This window comes from Sturnira hondurensis, unplaced genomic scaffold (genome assembly GCF_014824575.4).
Source record: "Sturnira hondurensis isolate 20B ecotype Veracruz unplaced genomic scaffold, ASM1482457v3 Scaffold0016617, whole genome shotgun sequence".
Classification (NCBI taxonomy): Eukaryota; Metazoa; Chordata; class Mammalia; order Chiroptera; family Phyllostomidae; genus Sturnira; species Sturnira hondurensis.
In genome coordinates, this window is record NW_028089248.1 from 4,601,856 (window position 1) to 4,622,934 (window position 21,079).

Below are 21,079 nucleotides of genomic sequence, written 5' to 3' on the forward strand. Positions count from 1 at the left end.
GCGCCCCACTTAGACCACATGGGCTTGGGGCCTGGGGGTGAGGGGGCTGCCCAACCAAACTCGGGGCGCCACCTACAGAAGGAATGGGTACCGACTGGCGCAAGCCATGCCCACGCATGGTGGTCCCATGGGCTTCTGCACACCCAGTGTCCATTCTAAGCACCCTTGGTCATCCGCAGTGTCCAGGACAGACTGCTTGGTGGCTGAGATGGTCCCTGAACTCTTGTCTTCCTCTCCCGGGCAGGTTAAACCTGGATCCCTTTAACAACTACACGGATGAGCAGATCTGGGGGGCTTTGGAGAAGACATCCCTAAGCAAGATGGTCAGTAGCCTGACCGGGTTCGAGCCTACGCTTCCTACAGGGCGCATCCTGCACGGTGCTCCTGAGCGGGCCACACTGGGTGGTGGGCGGGGCTGTCTCATGCAGATGGCGTGACCTGAGATTCCTTGGGATGGGCCGAGGGCGCCCAGTCGTGAACAGTGCGCCAGGCACACGCTGGGCTTGGGGACACAGCAGAGGAGAGGCGAGTGGGGTCTCCATCCTCCAGCATTTGGTGGGAGGTAAAGGCAACCAGCTGCAACCACAGAGAGATCCTTTCCGATGGCGGTTGGGGCTGGAAGGGGTGCGGCGAGACCACCAGCACGTCCGTGGGGGTGGAGGGTGAGGGGGGAGCAGCCCCTGTGCCCAGGCTGGCCAGGCAGGGCCCCTTTAAGGGCTGGGGCTGGGACCAGACATGGACTGGCGGGTGCAGGCAAGGAAGGAGACCCCCGTGGTGGAAGGCAGAGAGTGCAGAGGAGGAGAGGGACAGAAAGGGATGGCGAGCTCCGGGGGGGGGGGCGGGGGGGGCGGGGTAGGTCTCGCCCCGCAGCGCGCACAGGCCCAAATGACCTCCTCTGTCTGCCCCAATGTGACAGGTCTTAAAGCTGCCCCAGAGGCTGCAGACGGCAGTCCTGGAGAACGGCAGGAACTTCTCCGAGGGGACCAGGCAGCTCCTCTGCATCGCCCGAGCCCTGCTCTGCAGCTCCAAGGTGAGGCCGGGGCAGCTCCGGGGGCGTCTCCCGCCGCTGCCGCAGCGTGGTCCACTCACGGCGGGGGTGGTGAGGCCTGACGGGCAGGGCCCGCGCCTGTGCCCTCAGCTCCCACGCCCCCCACCCGAGCCCAGGCGCGGGCCCTGGGCCCCGGGCCCCGGACCCGAAAAGCTCAGAGGTCAGGGGCTGCCTGACTCAAAAGCCGCTCTCTGCACCGTCTCCTAAAACTTGGGGGCCGGGTGCTCCCTTGTCCTTATTAGAACTGAGACTGAGAGCCCAGCCGTTCCAGGGCCAAACTATACAGGTTTGAGGAATGTCATCTGACAGTGTTTCTTGAAGTTTTCTAAATAATTTCACCAGTAATTACAGGTAGCTGACCCCCCTGGGCTGGTTAACAGCAAGCTTTCTCTCTCGGACAAAGCACAACGTGCACGCACTCGCCCACACGCACGTGTGTGCATGCACTCCTGATTTTGTCGTGTCTGTGTGCCCTCTGATTTACTCATGACGCCCTCTTTTAAAGAAGGGTCTCGTGGTGAACAGTTACATTTGTGAAATCACACACCGTGCTTGTTATAACTCCCTAACGCAGGTTGTTAATGAAACGAGTTAAAAAATGCTGCAGTGAAAAGAATGATGGTCTGTGGGGGAGGGGGGCTCTCCCAGGGGGCGAGGTGCCCCCCCCTGCCCTGCGGCATATGCCTAACCCCGATGTGCGGGTCCTCGATCTACATTCATTCGGCAAACAGGAAGGTGGTTCAGAACCCAGAAGGGCCACGGGGGCATTTCTGGTTCTCACTGTGGCCGGGTATCCAGGGGTTAGAGCATCACTCCAACAGGCCAAGGCTGAGGGGCCCAGCCCCAGTCAGGGCAGATACAGGGTTCAACCAGTGAACACGTGAATACGTGGAAATACGTGGAACAACAGATCAATGTTTCTCTCTCTAATCAGTAAGTTTAGAAAAAGATTTTAACTGGAAAATAGTTAGTGCTTGGTGGTGACCTAATAGTGTCTTCAAAACGTAACCAGTCCCAAGCTCTCAATGTGCAGCTAAGGGTCTCGGCGGATGAGGGGCTGACCCAGGGCCAGACCCAGGTTCGGGGCCCAAGGCCGCCTTCACCCCCTATCTGTGTCCGCCAGATCCTCCTCATCGACGAAGCCACAGCCTCCGTCGACCTGGAGACCGATGCCCTGGTCCAGCGCACCATCCTCGAAGCCTTCCAGGGCTGCACGGTGCTGGTCATCACCCACCGCATCCCCACCATCCTCTACTGCAACCGCATCCTGGTCATGGACGATGGGAAGGTGAGGGTGGTGGCCCCGGCTCGGGGAGGACTGGTGCGCATGCCAGCACCTGGGGGGCCTTGGATCCTTCCAGTCTGAGCTCAGCTGGGTCGCTGTCCCCTCCTTCCTCCGCCCTCCAGGTTGTGGAGTTCGACACGCCTGAGGTCCTGCAGAGGCAGCCCGGGTCCATGTTCGCATCCCTGCTGGCCCAGTCTCGGGGCTCAGGAGACTCGGGGGCCGAGGGCCGAGCTCATCACCGGGGTTTGCCGGTGTGCCGCTGTGAGGCCTGCAGTCTGCGACTCTCCGGGGCAGGGGCAGCCGAGACGTGTCCTGAAAGCCGGGCTGATGGGGGCCGAGGGGTGCTGGGGAGAGGACACAAAAGGAGACCAAGGGAGGTTTGGGGATGCGGAGAACCCCAGCATGCTTTGAGACCATGGGACAAAATGATCTTGTGTCTCTTTTTAACTGATGTGTTCAGTAATTTCATTGTGATGTAGAAGCTCATTACACTTTTCTGATCTGTGTGAAGAGCGTTGCAAATGATGTATTAACTCTGTAAAGAAAAGTCTCGTTCTCCGTCTTGCTTCCTACTTGAGATAATACTCCTTCAGCCGACAGGAGCAGAAACTCCCTTAAACTAGTGTCTGGAAAACGGAGCTGATCAGCTCAGGTATTGGAAAGGTCCAGGAGAAGGATGCCCGACTGGCCGACGCTGCCTCTCTTCTTCTCTCAGCTCTGTTTTCCTTTGTTTGGCTTCACTCTCTGGCCACCGCCCTCCTCAGGGTGGTAGAATGGCTGCCAGCAGCCCTAGGCTGGTCGCATCCCACCAGCCTAGCACCCTGGGATCTGGAACCTCCAATGATTCCAGCAGAAGCTCCAGGGCTAAATCTCATCCGGGTCATGTGCACATCCTTGAACCGCTCACGGGCTAGGCTGTTGCAATACAGCATCACATGCCCACACCTGGGCCTGGGGATGGGCTCAGCTGCCCTGAATCACAGAAACTGAGACTTGAATCATTTCTGCCAAATAGCCTCTGGGGCCTTCTACAACACGGAAGAGGGGTGGATCCGGAGGCTGGGTGGGCCCCAAGCAGGAGCTGCCTGCCCAGGTGTTTGTTTACTGGTCGCAGCCCAGATGGGTGGAATGAAGACTTAATTGGTAACATATGACAACTGTAAATAAGACCATTTGCCGCCCCTCCCACAGTGGTTATAGATAAATAATTAAAAGGGTAATTATTTTCAATGTACTTGTCAGTGAGTGAGACCTCATTGCTGTGGGGAAGTACAGCAATGTGGGGACATTGTTGCGGGTGGGGGTGGGTGCAGGGATGGCCCTGCCGTCATGGAATCTGCCCTCTTGAGTAAACAGGGAACAAGTAAATAGAACCAAGGGACCAAGGGACAGGAGGGGAGGACAGTCCGGGCAAGCTTCCTGGTGGAGGGGAGATTGTGGTTTACTGAGACCTGAAAAACAAACATTTGCTCGGAGGAGAGGGACTGGGGCAGGCAAGACAGCTCCAGGTGAAGAACAGCAAACCCGTCCCCGTGGCAATGAACTCTGGCAGCAGACCAAATGCAGAGGGAGCCCTCCTGCTGAGTGACAGGTGTGCCTCCCTTCTGTTCCCGCCTGGGCTTCCTAGTCAGCACCTGCGTCTGTCTCTTCCCAGGGCAGTTTCTGGGCGAATGCCTTCTCTCTCTTAAAAGCCCCTTTGCCCTCGTGGACCCCCTTCCACTCAGTTCTTGTCTTTCCTTCTGGAGCCCTGAAGGGTGCCCGAGGGCCCCTCCTGCCCCCCTCTCAACCCAGCCCTGCAGGGTCTGCACGTTGGAGGTGATCCTGCTCACCTGGCCAGTCCTCTCCAAGAGCTGCCCTGAGAAAAAGCTCCCCGAGGCGTATTCCTTGTCATGGCCAGCAGATGGCAGGCTCTTCCCAAAAATCCAGATCTGCTGCACTCCGCCTGGGAAAGGGCTGACCCCTGAGGCAGAGGCCGGGGAAACAGGCCCCATTTCCACTCCATCCTCAGGTCGCCCCGCCCCTCACCCCGCCTCCCCTCACAGCAGCCTCTCGCAACCCAGGCTGCACACTGGAGGCAGGCACATTTTAAAAAATGCCCGAGTCCGCTCCCAGAGGGTCTCGTGTCCCTGGTTTGGGGTGGAGACTGGGTTTGGGGGGACATAGGTGGGTCTGAAGTGCTGAAGATCTCGAGAACCTCTGCTTCCAGCTGTAGTAAACGATATATATATTTTTTAAAGTTTGTTTTTTTCCCTGGCTGGTGTGGCTCAGAGAATTGAGTGCCAGCCTGCGAACCAAAGGTTCAGTGGTTTGATTCCCAGTCAGGGCTTATGCCTGGGTTGCAGGCCAGGTCCCCGATTCGGGTCATGTGAGAGGCAACCAGGTGCTGTATCTCTCACACAGCGACATTTCTCTCCCCCTCTTTCTCCCTCCTATCTCTCTAAAAATAAATTAATAAAATCTTTTAAAAAATAAAAAAGCATATTTTTAACAGCATTGGCAATATTCCATCTCTTAACCTGAGTGATGAAGATATGAGTTTGTTTCCTTGAAATAATTCTTTACATATTTGGGGGCACCAGAACCATTTTGGAATACAACTTTTAAAAATTGACATTTAAAAAAATAATACAAAAATAAGTGTAACGAGAGAATGTGGACCTTGGTTCTACTTCCTTCCTTGTATTCAATGGTTCGCTCTTGCTTTTTCAGTTGCGCCCCAGTGGGGAGGGTGCCAGGGGTTCCGCACCCTTTCTGTCCCAGGGGTGGGCTCTTGGCATGGTCAACACCTTGAGCATGAGCTCCGTGACCCGGGCCTACAGTGACCATGGGTGACCCTCCCCGCCCTTGCCCTGCCCCTGTCTCCACTCTGGACACCCTGTAAGAGGACCCTGGTAAATGGAGGCTCATCCAAGGACGACCAGTAGGGGGGCCTGAAAACCTGCCACGAGAAGACCCAGGGAGGAAGGGCTCAGATTCCATCTCCGCTCTCCTGAAGACTTCTTCTAGAAATGGCTCCCAGGGAGTGGCTGTGTGAGGGGCCTGGGTGGGCTTTAGAAGCCCTCCCCTGGGTCGGGGGTGGGGCAGGACTCATACCCTGGGGCTCTGAGAGTGGCATCGGGAGTCTGCTGATGGGGGGTGGGAAATTGGACAGGGTGACTTCCACAGGGGATATGGCTCTGTGTACAATTGTGGGCGGGACACCGTCTTATGGCGGGGTCCTCACACGGCGCGAAGCATCAGAACGGCCCCACCTCCACACCTTCTGACTCAGTAGGTCCCCGGTAGGGCTTAAGAATTTGTCTTTCTCAACCCTTCCCAGTTGTTGCTGGTGCTGCTGATCTGGGGTGTCCGTCCTGAGAACCCCGAGGTGAGCCAGGGTGGCCCTGTTGCATGCGATCTAGAGGGGAAGGGTTCGAACCCCCATTCTAATGTCACACCCCGAGTTTCTGTGTTTTCGGGGCACTTTTGTTTCTATGACCCGTTCTGGTTTGGGCGTCCTGAGCGCCTCACAAACACTCACGGCTTCTCCTTCACATTGACCTAGAAAGAGAACTCCCTTGTTACCCTCATTGGTTTTTATATGTCAATGACCTCGGGGAAGTTTTGGACCAAAGGAGGGGTTTCTGCCCCAGCGATCCCACAGCTTCCACTTGACGATCGAGCACCCGTTTTCTTAAGGGGTCTCCGCAGCTCCACCCTCGGGGTCCGGTCTCTTCCCTGCCGTTCTCCCCGGAGTCCTCCTGGCCCTCACCTCCCCATTCCTGGACCCTCACGAGGGATCACGCCCCTTCCTGCCGAGGAGTCCTCGGGGCCTTGTTGTGTGCCCCCAAGAGACACACCACAGCCGCTCTCTAAACCCACAGTTCCGCCCTCCGCTGCGCTCTGGCGCCAGCTGTTAAGGCTGTAAAATTTCGCCCCATTATCCTAAGTGTCCCCCAGTCTGCCCCTGTCTCATTAAATAGCGCTGGACTCCCGCTGCGTGGGAGTCAGAAGCCGCTCCAGGGACGGGCCTGCTGGATGCGCCTGTGGACTGGCCCGCGGACTCCTGGGCGAGGCTCAGGGAAGCCACGCGTGAGTGTGGCTGGGACGGGGTGACATCTTTGCTTTTACTAATGGAGACTCAGCCTTCCCCGTCACCGACGGGGCAGCAGACGATGCTGCCAGGCACGGTGCTGGGACCTTGTCCCCGACCCCAACCGCAGACACTCCCGCATCGAATTCCCGCTGTTGCAGACATTCCCAGCAGTTGCTTCTGTGCTTCGCTGCTTTGAGACGAGGGCAGTTACGAAGTCCAACAACCGCTCACTGCCAATCACGTTATGAATGCCACGGTAGGGAAGCATGCGTTACTGGATTCAATTTGGGCTTTTTAATGCGTATTTTGGATACTCTGTTTTAGTGTACATCGGTTTTCTTGGCAAGTTTGTATTTTATTTTACACACTAGACACGCAATTCTGAGAGAGAGCGGGATAAAATGACCGTAATTGAGGCACCTTCCCCGCAGGTCCTGTCTTCCCCACGGCTGGCCCTGGCCGGTGGCTGTCCCCAGGCCTCCCTGGTCCCCACCTCCCTTTGGGCCAGAAGAGAAGTCTCTGGGGCCAGCCACCTCCTTCCTCCTCTGTGGATTCCGTCCCCAGAAGGAGCCAGCAGGGGGAGGGAGTGGCCACATTGTGAGTAGAGAGAGGGCTTGGGCAGGTTTAAAATACTTCAGCTTCAAAATCTGTCCTAAATTCGCGGGAGTTAGGTGAGAGCAGTCTTCTACGGTGTCTGAATAATTCTCAAAGTCACATCCAGATTTGTTATGTCTGGATCTGGACACATGTGTGGCTCCCTTTTAGCCGTCCACCAGTCACCGTGGGCTTCGTTGCCCCTTCCAGCTTGGGCCCACTCTCTGAGCGGAGCGCTGCGCGTGGCCGGGCACCTAATGGGACTCGAGACGTCCGGAAAGGCCTGTGCTCGAGTCGGGCAAGCCCGAAATGAGGTACACAGGACCGTCTCATGTTGTTCATGAACGCAACTCTGAGACACACAGGACTGTGTCACACTCAAGAGCACGCTATGGGCACCAGTGCCTGGCTCTCATTTAATCATAACAACCGGGCTCCAACGGCCATTCACTTTTGGTTCAGTGCACGGAATGAACAGACAGGTCTGTCTTGAAGATGGACTTCCACTCCCACTCCGGATGGCAGAACTGTCCCCTTCGAAGGGACACAGAGCCAGGACACGCACCTCCTGGGAGCAGGACCCTGGGCTGCCTCTCTGGCCCGGCCCTGAGCCTGTCCCCCGAAGCCATTGGTCTCTGGGTCCTGCAATGGGCAGAATGGGGTCTAGGGGAGCATTTGGTTGTCCTCTGCACGGAGCTGGGATGTGACAGGCTGGGGAAGGGGCGACATTGCGTGAGTCCTCCCAGGAGGGGGCAGAGCCCTTCCGTGAGGGTGTGGGGGCGGAAGGAATGTTGGTCCCCCAGAGTTCCCTCCCCAGGTGCAGGGCGGGGGGAGCGGCAGTTGACCCCGGCGGTTGGGCAGGAGGCCTCCAGGCCAGTGCAGTGAGGCAGCCGGATCTGGGGCCACGCAAAGGGGGCCCAGCCAGCACCCTGAGAGCCCCGCGCCTGCCTGCTGACCGGCCCTCCTCTCCCTGTCCTTGGGGCCACTACTGCTTCCTGCCCAGGTAACGCTCCTCCCCGCAGCCACCAGCCTCAGGCAGCCCCGGGGCCTTGTCACTCATCCCCCAGCAGCCTGTGCTGAGTGACACACTCCAGCACTGCCGTGTGGGAGGAAGCAGAGGCCAGGGGCCTCCCGGGCACACCAGGCCAGGTGGGGGGCGGGCCGGGGGCACCTCCATAAAAGAAAAAGTAGCAACATCGACCACAGGCTTTCTAAATCTGTGACCCACAAAGGCCTATGTTTACTAAATGAAGTCTCCTCTCTCTCTCTCTCTCTCTCACACATACACGCAGACACACACACACACAATTTAATCACAGGATTTATTTTTAAAAGCCTTAAAATCAGGGTCCACGACTGTGCGGCTCACACGGGTCTGAAATGAGAGTCCTCATTTTTCTTCCTTGTCTGGTCCAAACCTTGCTAACTGAATGGGTGACCTCATCTGGAGAGGACAGATACCGCCACCGACTTCACCATTTGGGGCCTCTGGGGATGAGAGCACTGTAGCCAAGCCCTGCCCCCCAATCCCGCCCCGTGCTCTCCCGTGCACCTGCTGCCCAGTGCCCTCTCCAACACCAGCTGCAGGCACTCACCGGTCCTTCTCCCGGTCTAACCACCCACATGGCTGCTGCAGACAGCTGGGAGGGGCGGTGAGGGACAGGAGCTGAGTAATGCTTCCGGTAGCTTCTCCTCTGAGCTGGAGGCTGGCCAGGGCCCGGAGGGAGCGGCTGAGAGCTGGGGGTAGGGCGTGAGACCACCAGATGTTGGACGGGTTGGTGTTAAATGAAGGATGGACTCACTAAGAAAGGAACAGGAGGTTTTGCAGTGAAGGGAGCACCTTAAAGCACGTGGCTGGTGCCAGGGAGTCCTGGCTTCAGAATCCAGCTCTCAAACAAGATGTCGTTCATCACTCATTTTCTGGGTTAGAGAGGCAGAAATAGCACATAATCAAGCGAAGTGGAAAGTGTTTCTTCTTGAAATGCCCTCTGGGCAGCTTTCGCCCCCCTCCTGGGAGAGGAACAAGGGAAGAGGAACATGGATCTGCTACAGCAAAGCAAACTCGGTGCGAGAGGGCAGGTCATGCAGAGCCCCAGCACCAGGGGACAAGAAGGCATGGTGGGGACTGTGGCAAAGTGCGGCCTGCGAGTCCTGCCTATGAGGGGCTGACTCTGCGCAGCACGAACCGACAGCAGCCACAGCGCTCCTTCCCGGTGGGGACAGCCACGGGGTGCTGTGTTTTATTGTGACATCTCTTCATTCAAATTCACAAAACTGAAAGCGCTGTGCATGCCTTGGCTCAGTGCGTTGGGTGTCGTTGTGCAACCAAAAGGTCACGGGTTCGATCCCCGCTCGGGGCACACGCCTGGGTTGTGGGTTCGATCACTGGTGGGGGCGCTTACGGGAGGAGATTGGTCGATGTTTCTCCCTCACATGGATGTTTCTCTTTCTCTCATTTCCCCTCTTTCTAAAAATCAGGGAGCATGTCCTCAGGGGAGAATTAAAAACAAACAAATAGCTGCGCAGCCCAGAGAAAATGGACCTGCACGTTGTGTGTGGTCCAGGATGGTCCAGTCTGTATCCTCTGCTCCAAACCCAGACCTTGTCTCTCTGTTAACGGCAGGTTAGGCCGCCCCTGCAGCCAGCAGGATGAATGGGGGGGCAGGGGGTGCTGCTCCCACGCCCCATCAACCCTCGAATGCTCTGGGTGGAACAGAGTCACGGGCAGTGTCTGGCCTGGCCAGGGCTGCCCTCCTCCCAGCTCTGGCAGCCCCCACCCTGCCCCATGATGGCCAGTGAGCCGATATCACTCTGGGCAGCCCCTGCCCCTGGCAGAGGGTGGGTGACAATGAGGACAGAGACGCCAGCCAGAGCAGACTTCCTGATTTAAAAAGCCTCAGTCCCCTGGAAAGCCAAAGTTAGCTAAGTGCCACTCACTCCTGCTGCGGGGTGTCCAAGCCTCCGGGGGTCACCGAGCCTCCCCAGGGCGTGCTCCAGGAAATCACCTCCCCCGCCAATTTCCCGGGCCCTCTGAGTCCTCGGAGGAGGCCAGGGTCGCCTGTCTCCTGTGCCGGGCATCTTGCATTCTGGACCTTCTTTAGAAAACAGGGCCGTCACAGAAGTCATAGGTGAGCGTCCTCTGGGGACAGGGAGGCCCAGCCCCCCAGAAGGACAGAATCACAGGGTCTGAGGACATTGGGCTGGACATGAGGGGAACCTCACATGGGCCTCTGGGGAGCAGGGGCACGGTGACCAGGGGTGCAGACGCGCCTCCGAGTAGAGCAACTAGGGAAGGTCAGGTTCAGCCCAGAGCGGAAAATGATTCACGCCCTTGAGGGCCACCTCTTTTGAAAAGGTTTCACTTTTTACTTTGAAATGATGGGGTTTGGTTTATGGGATGTCCCTAGCTACGCTAACTTCCAGAGAAAGGTCACTGCCACTTATAAGGAGGCCTTTGATCGCAGGAGACCCCAGAAAGGCCTGGAGGAGGACAAGCTTCAGGGACGGCTGTCTGGCCTCTGGGTTTAGGGGACCGGTGAATGGGACAGGACAGGCCCTCTGAAGTGTCCTCCCACCCAGAGCGTGGGTTTTCCTCGGGGGCAGCGGCCACGGCAGTGGGGCCAGGTGAGCCCGTCCACGTGCACCTGGTCCTGCGGAGTGGCCTCGTGAGAGGGCCCTCATCCCTCAGTGAACCTTCCCATCTCTCTGCTGCAGACTGCCAGTCCTGCCGCCGCGCGCCCAGGGCTCCGACCGCCAACATGATGGTGGGGGAGGGCCCCTACCTCATCTCCGACCTAGACCGGCGAGGCCAGCACAGGTCCTTTGCAGAGAGATATGACCCCAGCCTGAGGACTATGATCCCCGTGAGGCCGTATGCGAGGTGAGGAGGAGGGGCAGAGGGAAGGCCTGGCCAGAATGTCCAGGAATAGTTTCTCGTCCATCCGAGGACTGGACACTGCCCATTCCCCATGCTGTCCTCTGTGTGCTTGTCCTTTTATCTTCCCATCCACCCATCCTTCATCCATCCACCCATCATCCATCATCCACCCACCCACCACCCATCTATCCATCACTCATCCATGCATCATCTATCATCCACCCATTACTCATTGATGGACTCCCCCACTTTTGACCCCTCCTATCCTTAGGTGAGAGGGAGACAATAGCTGAATTTAAGGAGGTGCTCAGGAGTGATGTGGTGTTGGCTAGACACACACACACACACACACACGAAACTTACATCATCTAAAGAGTTTAGATACTAACATTATCTAAAAATATTCAGGAAGTGATGAATTTCAAGTACGTATCACCTTTGTCTTTAAATAATTTATTTAAATTTGTCCCTTAATTTTAAATATTGTCTATGTTTGACAACCAACTCGCAAAATCCCCAGAAATGTGACCACCCTGCTCACCAGCTCTGTGAGCTGGTCAAAGGACAGTTGGCTGCGAGTCACAGGTTCTGAGCTCGGCTGCGGTCATTACCGTCATTCAGACGTTGAGCCAGGGACCGAGGACAGCAGCGCCAGTGCCCTGGAGGCCCGTGCATCTCATTTGCCCTAGGTTGGCACCCAACCCCATGGATGACGCAGGGCTGCTTTCCTTCGCCATGTTCTCCTGGCTCACACCCGTGATGGTCAGAGGCTACAAGCGCACGCTGACTATGGACACCCTGCCCCCGCTGTCCAAGTACGACTCATCCGACATCAATGCCAAAAGGTACCAGGAGTCCCTTGGGTCACCTCTGGAGAGGACCCCACCCCCAGAAGGCAACCGTGAGCCCTTTAGTGTGCTCCCATTAGGCTGGTGTGGAAATCAATGCTCACGGGTCCTGGTGGTCCTTCTCAGTGGTTGAGACAGGGATGGAGCTGGGGGAGGGGCTGGTCCAGTCTCTGGGGACGTGAGGCCTGAGCAGAGTGGGTGGGACAAGGGACTGCCTGGGGCTACGGCCTGAGGCTAAGGACCAGGGGCTGAGGTGTGTGCTGGTTCCTAAGTGCGCTACCCCAGGAAAGAGGGGCCAGAGTGTGCTGGTTACTAGGGACGCCCCTGGGGCTGCCACCCACAGTTCCACGCACCACATAGTTGTTTCCCTTTCAATGTCGTGGGTGGATGTTTATATTACAAAAGAGGTTTAGGCTGAACCCAGCGAAATGGCCGGTATTGGACAATTTTTTCCGGCAAAAAGGTCCCTCGCGTCGGTTCAGCCTCATTCACGGCTGTCATAAAAACGGGGAGGCAGCCGAATTTTGAGTCTGTGCCCCGCCCCCGCTGCACCCTGGCTCGCCCTGCACGGCTCAGTTCTGGTGCAGACCCGCTACCACCTTCTGCAGACCAACGCCTCTCTCCCCCTCCCCACTCACGGGTCACGTTTGTTTGCTGTCGTCGTCAGGTCGTTGGAAGGAGAGGGAGGACACTAGTCTGTAGGTAAACCATTTCACTGTTTCCAGTTAAGAGGTCATATGACATTTTTCAATGTCAGCGCACTCTTTCTAACAGCCACATTGAACTTGGAGGTTCAGATGGGCCATAAACGTCTCATCCTGTGGGGAAGTTCTCACAGCCCTCTCTCTGCCTTGGTCTCTTCTGGAAGCCTCCTTCCCTTCCCTCCGGCCACAGGGGTGACGTGCAAGGCGCCGTCCGGCGCGTGCGCTTCGAGGGCTGGGGGCTCTCATCTCAGTCTCGCCGTGGTCTCTGCGGTTGCCCCTCCCCTCGCACTTGCCCTGCAGGAAGCTGGATCTGTGGCGGTTTTTCCAAAGTCTGCGGTCTGGGGAAAACTGCCGGCCCAGCCGTTTCTGCCCTTCATGTCCCCTGCCGGGTTCCCGGCAGCACCCCAGGTCCCCTTGTCTTGCGGGCTGTGCCTTGCTTCTAGGTAATCTGGCCACTCCGAAGCTTGGACACCAAACACGACTGCCCACCTTAATCACGAGCTACCTTCTCTTCCGGACTCTGATATGTGTGCCCGGCATCCGGCTGAGCAGCTGCGTTGCTGATCCTCGGCCCCACCTGGTCAAATCCCCGTGTCTTGCTCCGTGCCCGTCTCTGCGAGCTCTGTCCACTCAGCTGGCCAGGCCGGACAGCTGGGGGCCCCAGCCCCTCTTCCTTGGCGGTCCTAACTCCTCAGTCGATCCTGCTGTCTCTCCATCCGACTCCCCGGAAACCCACCTTCTCCCCACCCGGAGTCAGGCTGCGTCTCACCTGGACGCCGAGTTTCCCACTTTGGGGTCCCTGCTTTGGCCTTTGCTTCCCCACAATCCATGATTTCACAGCGACCAGAATGTTTTTTTAAAAAAAAATACGTAACATCATCACATCAAGTCAGCTTAAAAGCCTTCCTTTGCGTTGGGAGTGAGAGCCGCGTGCGTCCGTGAGCTCCGGCCCACAGCTGTGTCGCGCCGGCTCTCTCCTTCGCTCTCCACCCCCGTCACACTGTCCTCTGTCATCTCTGGCAGGGACAAATCCCTCCCTGCCCTGGGGAAGATTCTTCTCTCGATTTCTCCATCACCTCCGTCTTGGATCAGAACTGCTCTCATGCCGGAGACGAGCTTCAGGAGCAGGAAACGAAGCGGGGGAAGTGCCCTGATGTGGGGCACCAGCCTGTTCTCCGATCCCTGCTGTAACCCACCCCCCCACCCCCCCATGAAGGAAGACGGGAGACCACGCTGTTCGGCTGAGGCCGCCTCAGCCAGGCTGCGGGCTGGGTGAAACGCCCTCGCGAGGTGTGACCCCGGAGCGGCTTAGAGCAGCAAATGCGAATGTCAGTCCCCCTCTCCTTCCTCTGCTCCCCCCCGCCAGATTTCGGATCCTCTGGGACGAAGAGGTGGAAAGGGAGGGTCCTGAGAGGGCCTCTCTGGGCCGAGTGGTCTGGAAGTTCCAGAGGACCCGTGTGCTGATGGACATCGTGGCCAACATCCTATGCATCGTCATGGCCGCCGTAGGGCCGGTGAGTGCGGCCCCCACCTCCTCCTGGCCCCCGCCCCACCCCCAGACCAGCAGGGAATGTCATCAGTTCCTTCCTCCACGAGCCGGTGGGTTTAGCGATTGTCATTATCCCCGAGCTCCTTGGGGGCGGATTTTCATAAAGTTAATGCTCGCCGAGCACAGCAGCGGCCCCTGAAATTAATTAAAAAGTTTGCCTCATCAAGTCGGCTCGCCGACATTTTCCGAGGCCTCCCGGCCTGACCTCCCGCCCCAGCGGTCTCTCCTCTCCCGGTGGCGCTGTTTTCCAGACAGTCCTCATTCACCAAATCCTCCGGCACACCGAGAGCGCCGACAAGAACGTCTGGGTGGGCGTTGGCCTGTGCGTCGCCCTCTTTGCCACCGAGTTCACCAAAGTCCTCTTCTGGGCCCTCGCCTGGGCCATCAATTACCGCACGGCGATCCGGCTGAAGGTGGCCATGTCCACTCTGGTTTTCGAGCACCTTGTGTCCTTCAAGATGCTGACGCACATCTCTGTGGGCGAGGTAGGCGGGTCCAGAGGAGCCCGATTGCCGGGAGGATGTGCTGAGTTTTTGTGGGTGAGATGCTCTTCCCTGGACGAAGCGCTTGCCTCCCTTTTATTGGCCGGCATCCCGCTCAGTCGGTCCCATCTCTGGGCTCAGCGAGGTGGCGTGGACTCAGATCATCCAGGGAAAGGAGAGCTCTGCTCAAGCGGGAGAATTTGGGAAGTGCCCCCCACCCCACCAGTGCCAGCTGGGCTGTGGGGTGACCTCAGGCCAACGCTTTGACTTCAGTGAGAGTACGGGCTGGTACAGGGCTTATCACAGCCACATGATAGATCAGAATGACCGACATGTTTGGGGGTTCCATTTATGGAGCATGTGGGGTGCCAAAGCTGAAATAAGCACCACGCCTGCTGGACCTCAACGTTAACATTTTCTTAAGCTCTTAATCCTTAGTAACGAAACCCTCACCATGTACACAAGAAAATTCCCCTCACCAAGGGAACCCCAGATGGTGCGGCGTATGTTCAAAGCCTCCTGTATCAATTAAGATTAGAATCAGCTGCCGAGAACAGAAAATGATGGATTAACAAAGCAAATTTCTTTCCCTCTGTCTAAAAACAACCTGGATGCGGTCCATCCAGGGCTGGTCTGGGAACTTCTGGATCTTTCTACCGTTCCTCCCTTTATCCTGGGCTCCCTGAGGGTCCCTGAGGGTTCACAGTGGGCTCCCTGAGGGTCCCTGAGGGTTCGCATGCCCCTGGTAGGAGCTGGTGGAAGGAAGGAGCGAAGGACCAGAAGGCTGTGTCCTCTGAGTCCAGTTGGCTCCCCCTGAGAATTCATCTCCGAAGTCCGGTCAGACGCTTTGGGTTCTAGCTCGTTGCCCCTAACACAGCCCTGTCGCCCTCCGGCCTCCATGGCCAGGGCTGGGAAGTGCTTCTGTTGGCAGAGTTGTGCCAATAAGGAGGGCATCTCTCGGGCAGGCTGCCCCACGGTGACACCCCTCACTGTCTTTCTTCGTTAGCATTCTCTGTCCTCAAAGACTAACCTCTTCCAAGTTAGCCCAGGACGAGGTTCACAAACCCCACTGCTGGTCCCCGGAGGCCCCCCTGTGCCCTCTAAGGCAGAGTCTGTCCTCGGCTCCCTCAGCCACCCTGACAGCCTTCAGCTGAGACCTGCCTGGCCCACCCACCCCCAGCCTGAACCCCTGTGCTTTCTTTCCAGGTGCTGAATACACTGTCCAGCGATAGCTATTCCCTGTTTGAAGCTGCCTTGTTTTGTCCCCTGCCAGCCACCATCCCCATCCTCATGGTTGTGTGCGCAGTGTACTCCTTTTTCATCCTGGGGCCCACGGCTCTCATCGGGATATCCGTGTACGTCCTGTTCATCCCCATCCAGGTACTGGCCGGCCTCTGCAGCGGCTGCTGCCTCTCGCTTGCGGCTCACACACCTGGCCCCTGGACTGGAGGGCAGGCTCGGTCTCTGGGGGGCTCACAGAGGTGCTTCCTTTCTTGGGCACGATGATGCCTGTGAAGAAACTTGAGTTTGAGGGCCCCGGGGAAGGGCTGAGGCATACTCCCCGATGCTGTCTTCACACTGAGGGGACCCATCACCGGCCCCACCCCTGGCACCCCTCCCCCCCCTGCCCCCGGCCAAACTGGCTGCCGCCATTGAAGGGAAGGGATCGGCTGAGAACCTCAGGCCCACCCACCCGAGGGCCTCTCCTGCCTGCCCCACACCCTGTCCGGGGTTCTCAGGCCACCTGCAGCCCAGCACCTCTCCCCCAGCCCTGGGCCACACGTTGATTCCAGATGTTCATGGCGAAGCTCAATTCCGCTTTCCGAAGATCAGCCATTTCGATGACGGACAAGCGGGTGCAGACAATGAACGAGTTTGTGACCTGCGTCAAACTGATCAAAATGTACGCCTGGGAGAAGTCCTTCGCCAAGACCGTCCGAGGTAGGTGTGCCTACCTGGTAGGAGGGCTCTTCCCGGGGTCAGGCAGCCCAGGAGGGGGCCAGGAGGACCCCCCTGAGCCACCCTCCAGGCTTTTCAGAGGGGAAAGGAGACTTTATAATAGAAGCAGGCACCCGCTCCGGCGGACCAGGGGCTCAGCAGGTGAGCACCATATGGTACAGCCTTCAGTGGGGCTCATGGACACCGGTGCTGACTGGTGAGTTGCCGTCCACAAAAACAGTCCACTAACGCAGTGCGAGCTGGCGGAGAGCTGCCTCCAGCTGTTCGCTGGCTTAGAAGATGTCCACACGTGTGCATGCACACACACGTGCACACTCACACTCACACTTGCACAGAAATCCCCTCCCAGCCTACAGGAGCCTCATCGCCGTCAGGCGGCCCCCTGGCTTGACGTTCCAGGTGCAGAGAGGAGCGTGCGTGCGTCGCCTCTTTTAAAGGTGCCGTGAAAACCATTTCAGTCAAATATAAATGCAAATCTAATTGCAGGAATATTTACATAATCGCTGATGGAGGCTCAGGTGCTTGGCTGGTTAATGATCTGACGACTGTAACAATGGGCTCCCCAGAGCCACAATGACACTCCTTGGCCGGCGCGTAACTGGGCCTGCAGCTGTGCCTGGGCTCTAGGAACCCCGTCTCTTCTGTGCTTGGCAAAGGAAAGGCCCCGGGCTGGGACGCCAGCCGCCCCAGAGGGTCCGGAAACACCCCTCCAGGCACCGAACTCGCCCCAATACAACTGACTCGACACGGCGGAGTTTGGTTCCGTTTGACCTAACGCAATCTAACACAAGTCAGATGAAGTCACTAGTTGCCACAGTGTCCCTGTGCAAGGCTCTGAGAGGCACCGGCTGATGAGCAAGAGGGTCCCAGCTTGTAAGGTTCAGGAAGGCTGAGCTAATCCAGCTCAAAAATAGCTCTGAGTTTGTTGGCTTTGCCTCCAGACCATTTCTGGGATCTGTCTGTTCGCTGCCACTCACCCCCTCTCTAGTCCAAGCCAAAGTCCTCTCCTGGACCAGGGCAGGGACGTCCAGATGCGACCTCTGCCGTCCTTCCCCCGTGTCCACTGGGCTCCCTCCGCATGCTCCCTCTGGCCTTACTCCCTGCCCGGCCCCTTTATTATGTTTACCTGCCTGGTCCCCGCAGGCGTCTGAGTATTGACTCCTGACACACAGAGAATGAGGCTCAGAGGGGACCTTGAACACTCTCTAGCCGGCAGCCAACCAGCACTGAGCTCCCAGAAGGGCTGGCTCCGTGCCCGGGGCTCTCTGCTTCCTCCCATTTAAACCTCCCAGCAGGAATCCTCAGCACGTGGGCGGGAGGACCTGGCAGGTGCCTGACATGAAAAATAAACCTGCCTGATCCGCTTTCTGGGTTGCAGACATAAGGAAGAGGGAAAGAAAACTGCTGGGGAAAGCCGGACTTGTCCAGAGTGGAAACTCAGCCCTGGCCCCCATCGCGTCCACCATGGCCATCGTGCTGACGTTCACTGGCCACATCCTGCTGCGCCGCCGGCTCACCGCTGCCGTGGTAAGAGCACCTTGCCCACTGGCCTCCGTGCACCCCGGAGCGCCAACAGGGGCCTGGTGGGCAGCTCCTCCCCCGCTCTGCCTGCTCTCGCCTTGGACCGCCCGCTCCAGCTGCACACCCAGACGTCCACACGCAAGAGACCCCCAGCGCCTCCCCAGTCTGTGGCTGGGTCGCAGGGGTCGCAGGAATATGTCTCGTGTTTGCAAAACCAAATCGAGACCAAACAAGCAACCGCCAGTCTGCTTTCCCGAGCGGCTGCGCCATCCCAGACCCCCACCCACAAGGGTTCCTTCTTCTCACCATCGTGGCCTGCACTTCCGCTCCTGTCTTCTTCGTTTCCATGACAGCCGTCCCAGGAAGGAGTGAAGGGCCATCTCCCCATAGGGGGTTGGTTCTCCGTGTCCGGCAGTGAAAGAGCCCCAGTGGTCCCCCCTGGGCAGCTAACGTCAGGCCGGGATCTGTCTGGCACCGGCCGCAGGATGAGCCCTCCCCAGTACGGCCACCGCGCGGCCCCGATGGGACACTGTTCTTCATCTCTGCTCCGTCTCCCTGGGTTCTGGCCGCCACACATGTGTCTAGGGCTTGAGTGTGTTGAAGAAGCAGAAGGTGGACCGTCTTGCTCTCACTGAGCTTCTCTTGCCTTGACTCTGTGACCCGTCCACAGGGTGAGGAGAGGGTCCGTGGCTGTGAGGGATGAAGAAGGTCTTTGGGGCAAAGCACTGGGACAGCTCGAGGCCCACGGTAAACGCCGAGCAGCTGACCCCTAGGCCACAGAAGCCCCGGAGGGACGCCCGGGGTGAGCGCAATGTGCACAGGAGTTTTGAAGGGGGCTGTGCATTCAAAGGCACGGAAGCCCGCGTGGATGGAAAAGGGCCCCGGCGGAGACAGAGGGACAAACAGCTGAAGCGTTAAACCCATTGTCTGAAGGGCAAGCAGTTGGAGGAAGGGAGACAGAAGCTCGAAACAGAGGAAGGAAGGAGGAGGAAGATGCTCACGGGGGAGGGGTCGCACCCCCATCCGGGACTTAGGAGGAGAGTGAAGGACACCTGGGGGGGCGTCGCCAGGGACCCCCCCCCCCCGACCACCGTCCAGCAGCTGCCGCCCGAGTTTCTCTGGGAGCTGGTTTGACCCCCTCTGGTTCTTTGGGCCAGTTCCTCTCACCCCGTCCGGGGGCCTGAATCCAGCCCAGCACCCGAATGCCTGGAGAGAACGCCGCCCCGTGGCTCCCAACGAACAACAAAATCTTCCTTCCCCCAGCGACACCGAGCAAATGAGTCTGAAACCAAAGCAAACACACAGAGTTCGTGTTTTCTAAAATGATTTAGAAGAAAGCTAGGCCGAGAAGAGATCCCCTGAATGCGAGGCTCGCGTTTCTGTACATTGAGAATCCCCCGAAGCCACCTCTCTGAGAGGGCCTGTCCGTCTGTCCGAGGGGGGGGCCTGTCTGTCCGAGGGGAGGCAGGCGCTGGGTCACCCAGGCACCCTGTCACCCAAGGCCTGTGTTTGCCGAGCCCTCTTTGGGGGTGGGTTCAGAACCAGAGGTGGCGAACGGAGCACCTCCGTCACTCAGCGGGCTGACAGAGATCAGCCACAGCCGGGGCCCTAGCAGGCAGGAACGTTCTGGACTCGTCACCGGAACTTGTGCTATTTACTTCTTAAATGAGTGGTGGTGGGGCGGCTGCTAATTACCAGCTGGCCAGATGAGAAGATGAAGTCAGGGAGATGAGGCCGCTCCACCCCCCCACCCACCCCCCCGGGGCACCACCCCAGTCAGGGTACTTCGTGGAGTCTCTGGGATGTTACCCACCCGTTGGGCTGGGCTCAGGGTGGGAGGTCCCAGTGAAGAGGGGAGGGGACTTTTGGGGGGAAGGGGCAGGGTGAAGAAGGCTTTCCTGTCTGTCCCCGTGTGTGGAGAAGCCAGACCCTGGCTGGGGCCCGAAAGCCAGCAGGGACCAAGCAGATCCTTGCAAGGAGTTTCCCCCTTTGTCCCCGGGGCCGAGTGTTGGGCGGGGAGAGGTTGGAGGCCGGACACTTGGCTCCAAGGGCCAGATGCTTCCGAGGCAGCTAAGACACGGGAATGATTTGGGAAGGTCTGTGCGGAGAGTTTGGGTCAATGTCGCGGGCCAAGTTCAAATGCGGTTCGGATGGGGCTTCCGAAGGCAGGCAGGCAGAGAACCAGTCGGGCCTGGTTCTCTCGGAGGCCCCACCTCACTGGTGAAGATCAAAAAGCAAAATCTCTGAGCCACCAAATGAACAAAACTGTTCACCTGAGAATCCCGGCTGTGCCACACTGTTTGTGTCCCAGTGAGTTCGGTGCCCGCGGATGTTGGGGTTCAGGGCCACACCTCGGAGGCCACACCCCGTCCTGAACCCCCCCTCCCTCCGTTCTTCAGGCCTTCAGCGTGATCGCCATGTTCAACGTGATGAAGTTTTCCATCGCCATCTTGCCTTTCTCCATCAAAGCAGCCGCCGAAGCCAGCGTCTCTCTCAGGAGGATGAAGGTATGCCTAACCCTGAGTGAGGAGGGCGCAGGGAGCTCGTTTTGGGGGTGGGGAAAACTCCCAGATACAGGGAAGCTGAGTCAACCCCTGGGGGGGGCTGGGTCCCTGGCCGGCAGGACATGGCAGACAGTGGGGGGCCCTCCATGCAGACCCGGATGGGTACACGTGTGGAGGCTGGGACAGGCAAAGAGCCGTGGGTGGTCTGCCCTTGGAGGGACACCGAGAGGGTGTCTCTGTGCAGAAAGACCACTCACTGGCCCTCTACACTCTACCCAGGAGTAAGGGCTACCTGTCTGCTCTGTCCTGTATTGAGTGTGGTGACGGGGGTGAGGGGCACCCATTTATGCACAAGTCACTTTGTTCCCTCACGTATTTGTCATCCGAGACTTACCTTGTGCTTCCCATTCATGAGGCCTGTGGGACGTGCAAATGCAGGGAACAGAGAGTCTTTGCTCTCGGAGGCCCAGGCCAGTGTAGGACCAGGCAACCCAGTGCCTGCCGTGCACGGGGGGGGGGGGGGGGGGGGGGTGAGNGGGGGGGGTGATCAGCGTGCACGGGAAGGGCAGGGGAAGGGCTCTGAAGTCGGGGCCGGGACTGAGGGCGGGGCGCGGCACTCCAGAGAACAGCGTG

General features: G+C 58.4%; 2 protein-coding genes across 2 annotated transcripts in view; both read left to right on the forward strand.

Annotated features, from left to right (window-relative positions):
- Positions 1-11,154, forward strand: part of ABCC11 (ATP binding cassette subfamily C member 11) — a 52,078-nt gene extending 40,924 nt beyond the window's left edge. The window contains exons 27-32 of the mRNA XM_037066306.1: positions 245-323; positions 917-1,030; positions 2,172-2,336; positions 2,456-2,594; positions 10,717-10,882; positions 11,151-11,154. Coding sequence (XP_036922201.1) covers positions 245-323; positions 917-1,030; positions 2,172-2,336; positions 2,456-2,594; positions 10,717-10,882; positions 11,151-11,154 — 667 coding nt within the window. The remainder of the gene's footprint in view (positions 1-244; positions 324-916; positions 1,031-2,171; positions 2,337-2,455; positions 2,595-10,716; positions 10,883-11,150) is intronic.
- Positions 11,155-11,374: 220 nt separating this feature from the next.
- Positions 11,375-21,079, forward strand: part of ABCC12 (ATP binding cassette subfamily C member 12) — a 36,852-nt gene continuing 27,147 nt past the window's right edge. Inside the window, exons 1-7 of the mRNA XM_037066378.1 lie at positions 11,375-11,724; positions 13,798-13,945; positions 14,232-14,465; positions 15,669-15,842; positions 16,256-16,403; positions 17,800-17,948; positions 20,342-20,449. Of these exons, the coding sequence (XP_036922273.1) occupies positions 11,585-11,724; positions 13,798-13,945; positions 14,232-14,465; positions 15,669-15,842; positions 16,256-16,403; positions 17,800-17,948; positions 20,342-20,449 (1,101 nt within the window). The 5' untranslated portion in view covers positions 11,375-11,584. The remainder of the gene's footprint in view (positions 11,725-13,797; positions 13,946-14,231; positions 14,466-15,668; positions 15,843-16,255; positions 16,404-17,799; positions 17,949-20,341; positions 20,450-21,079) is intronic.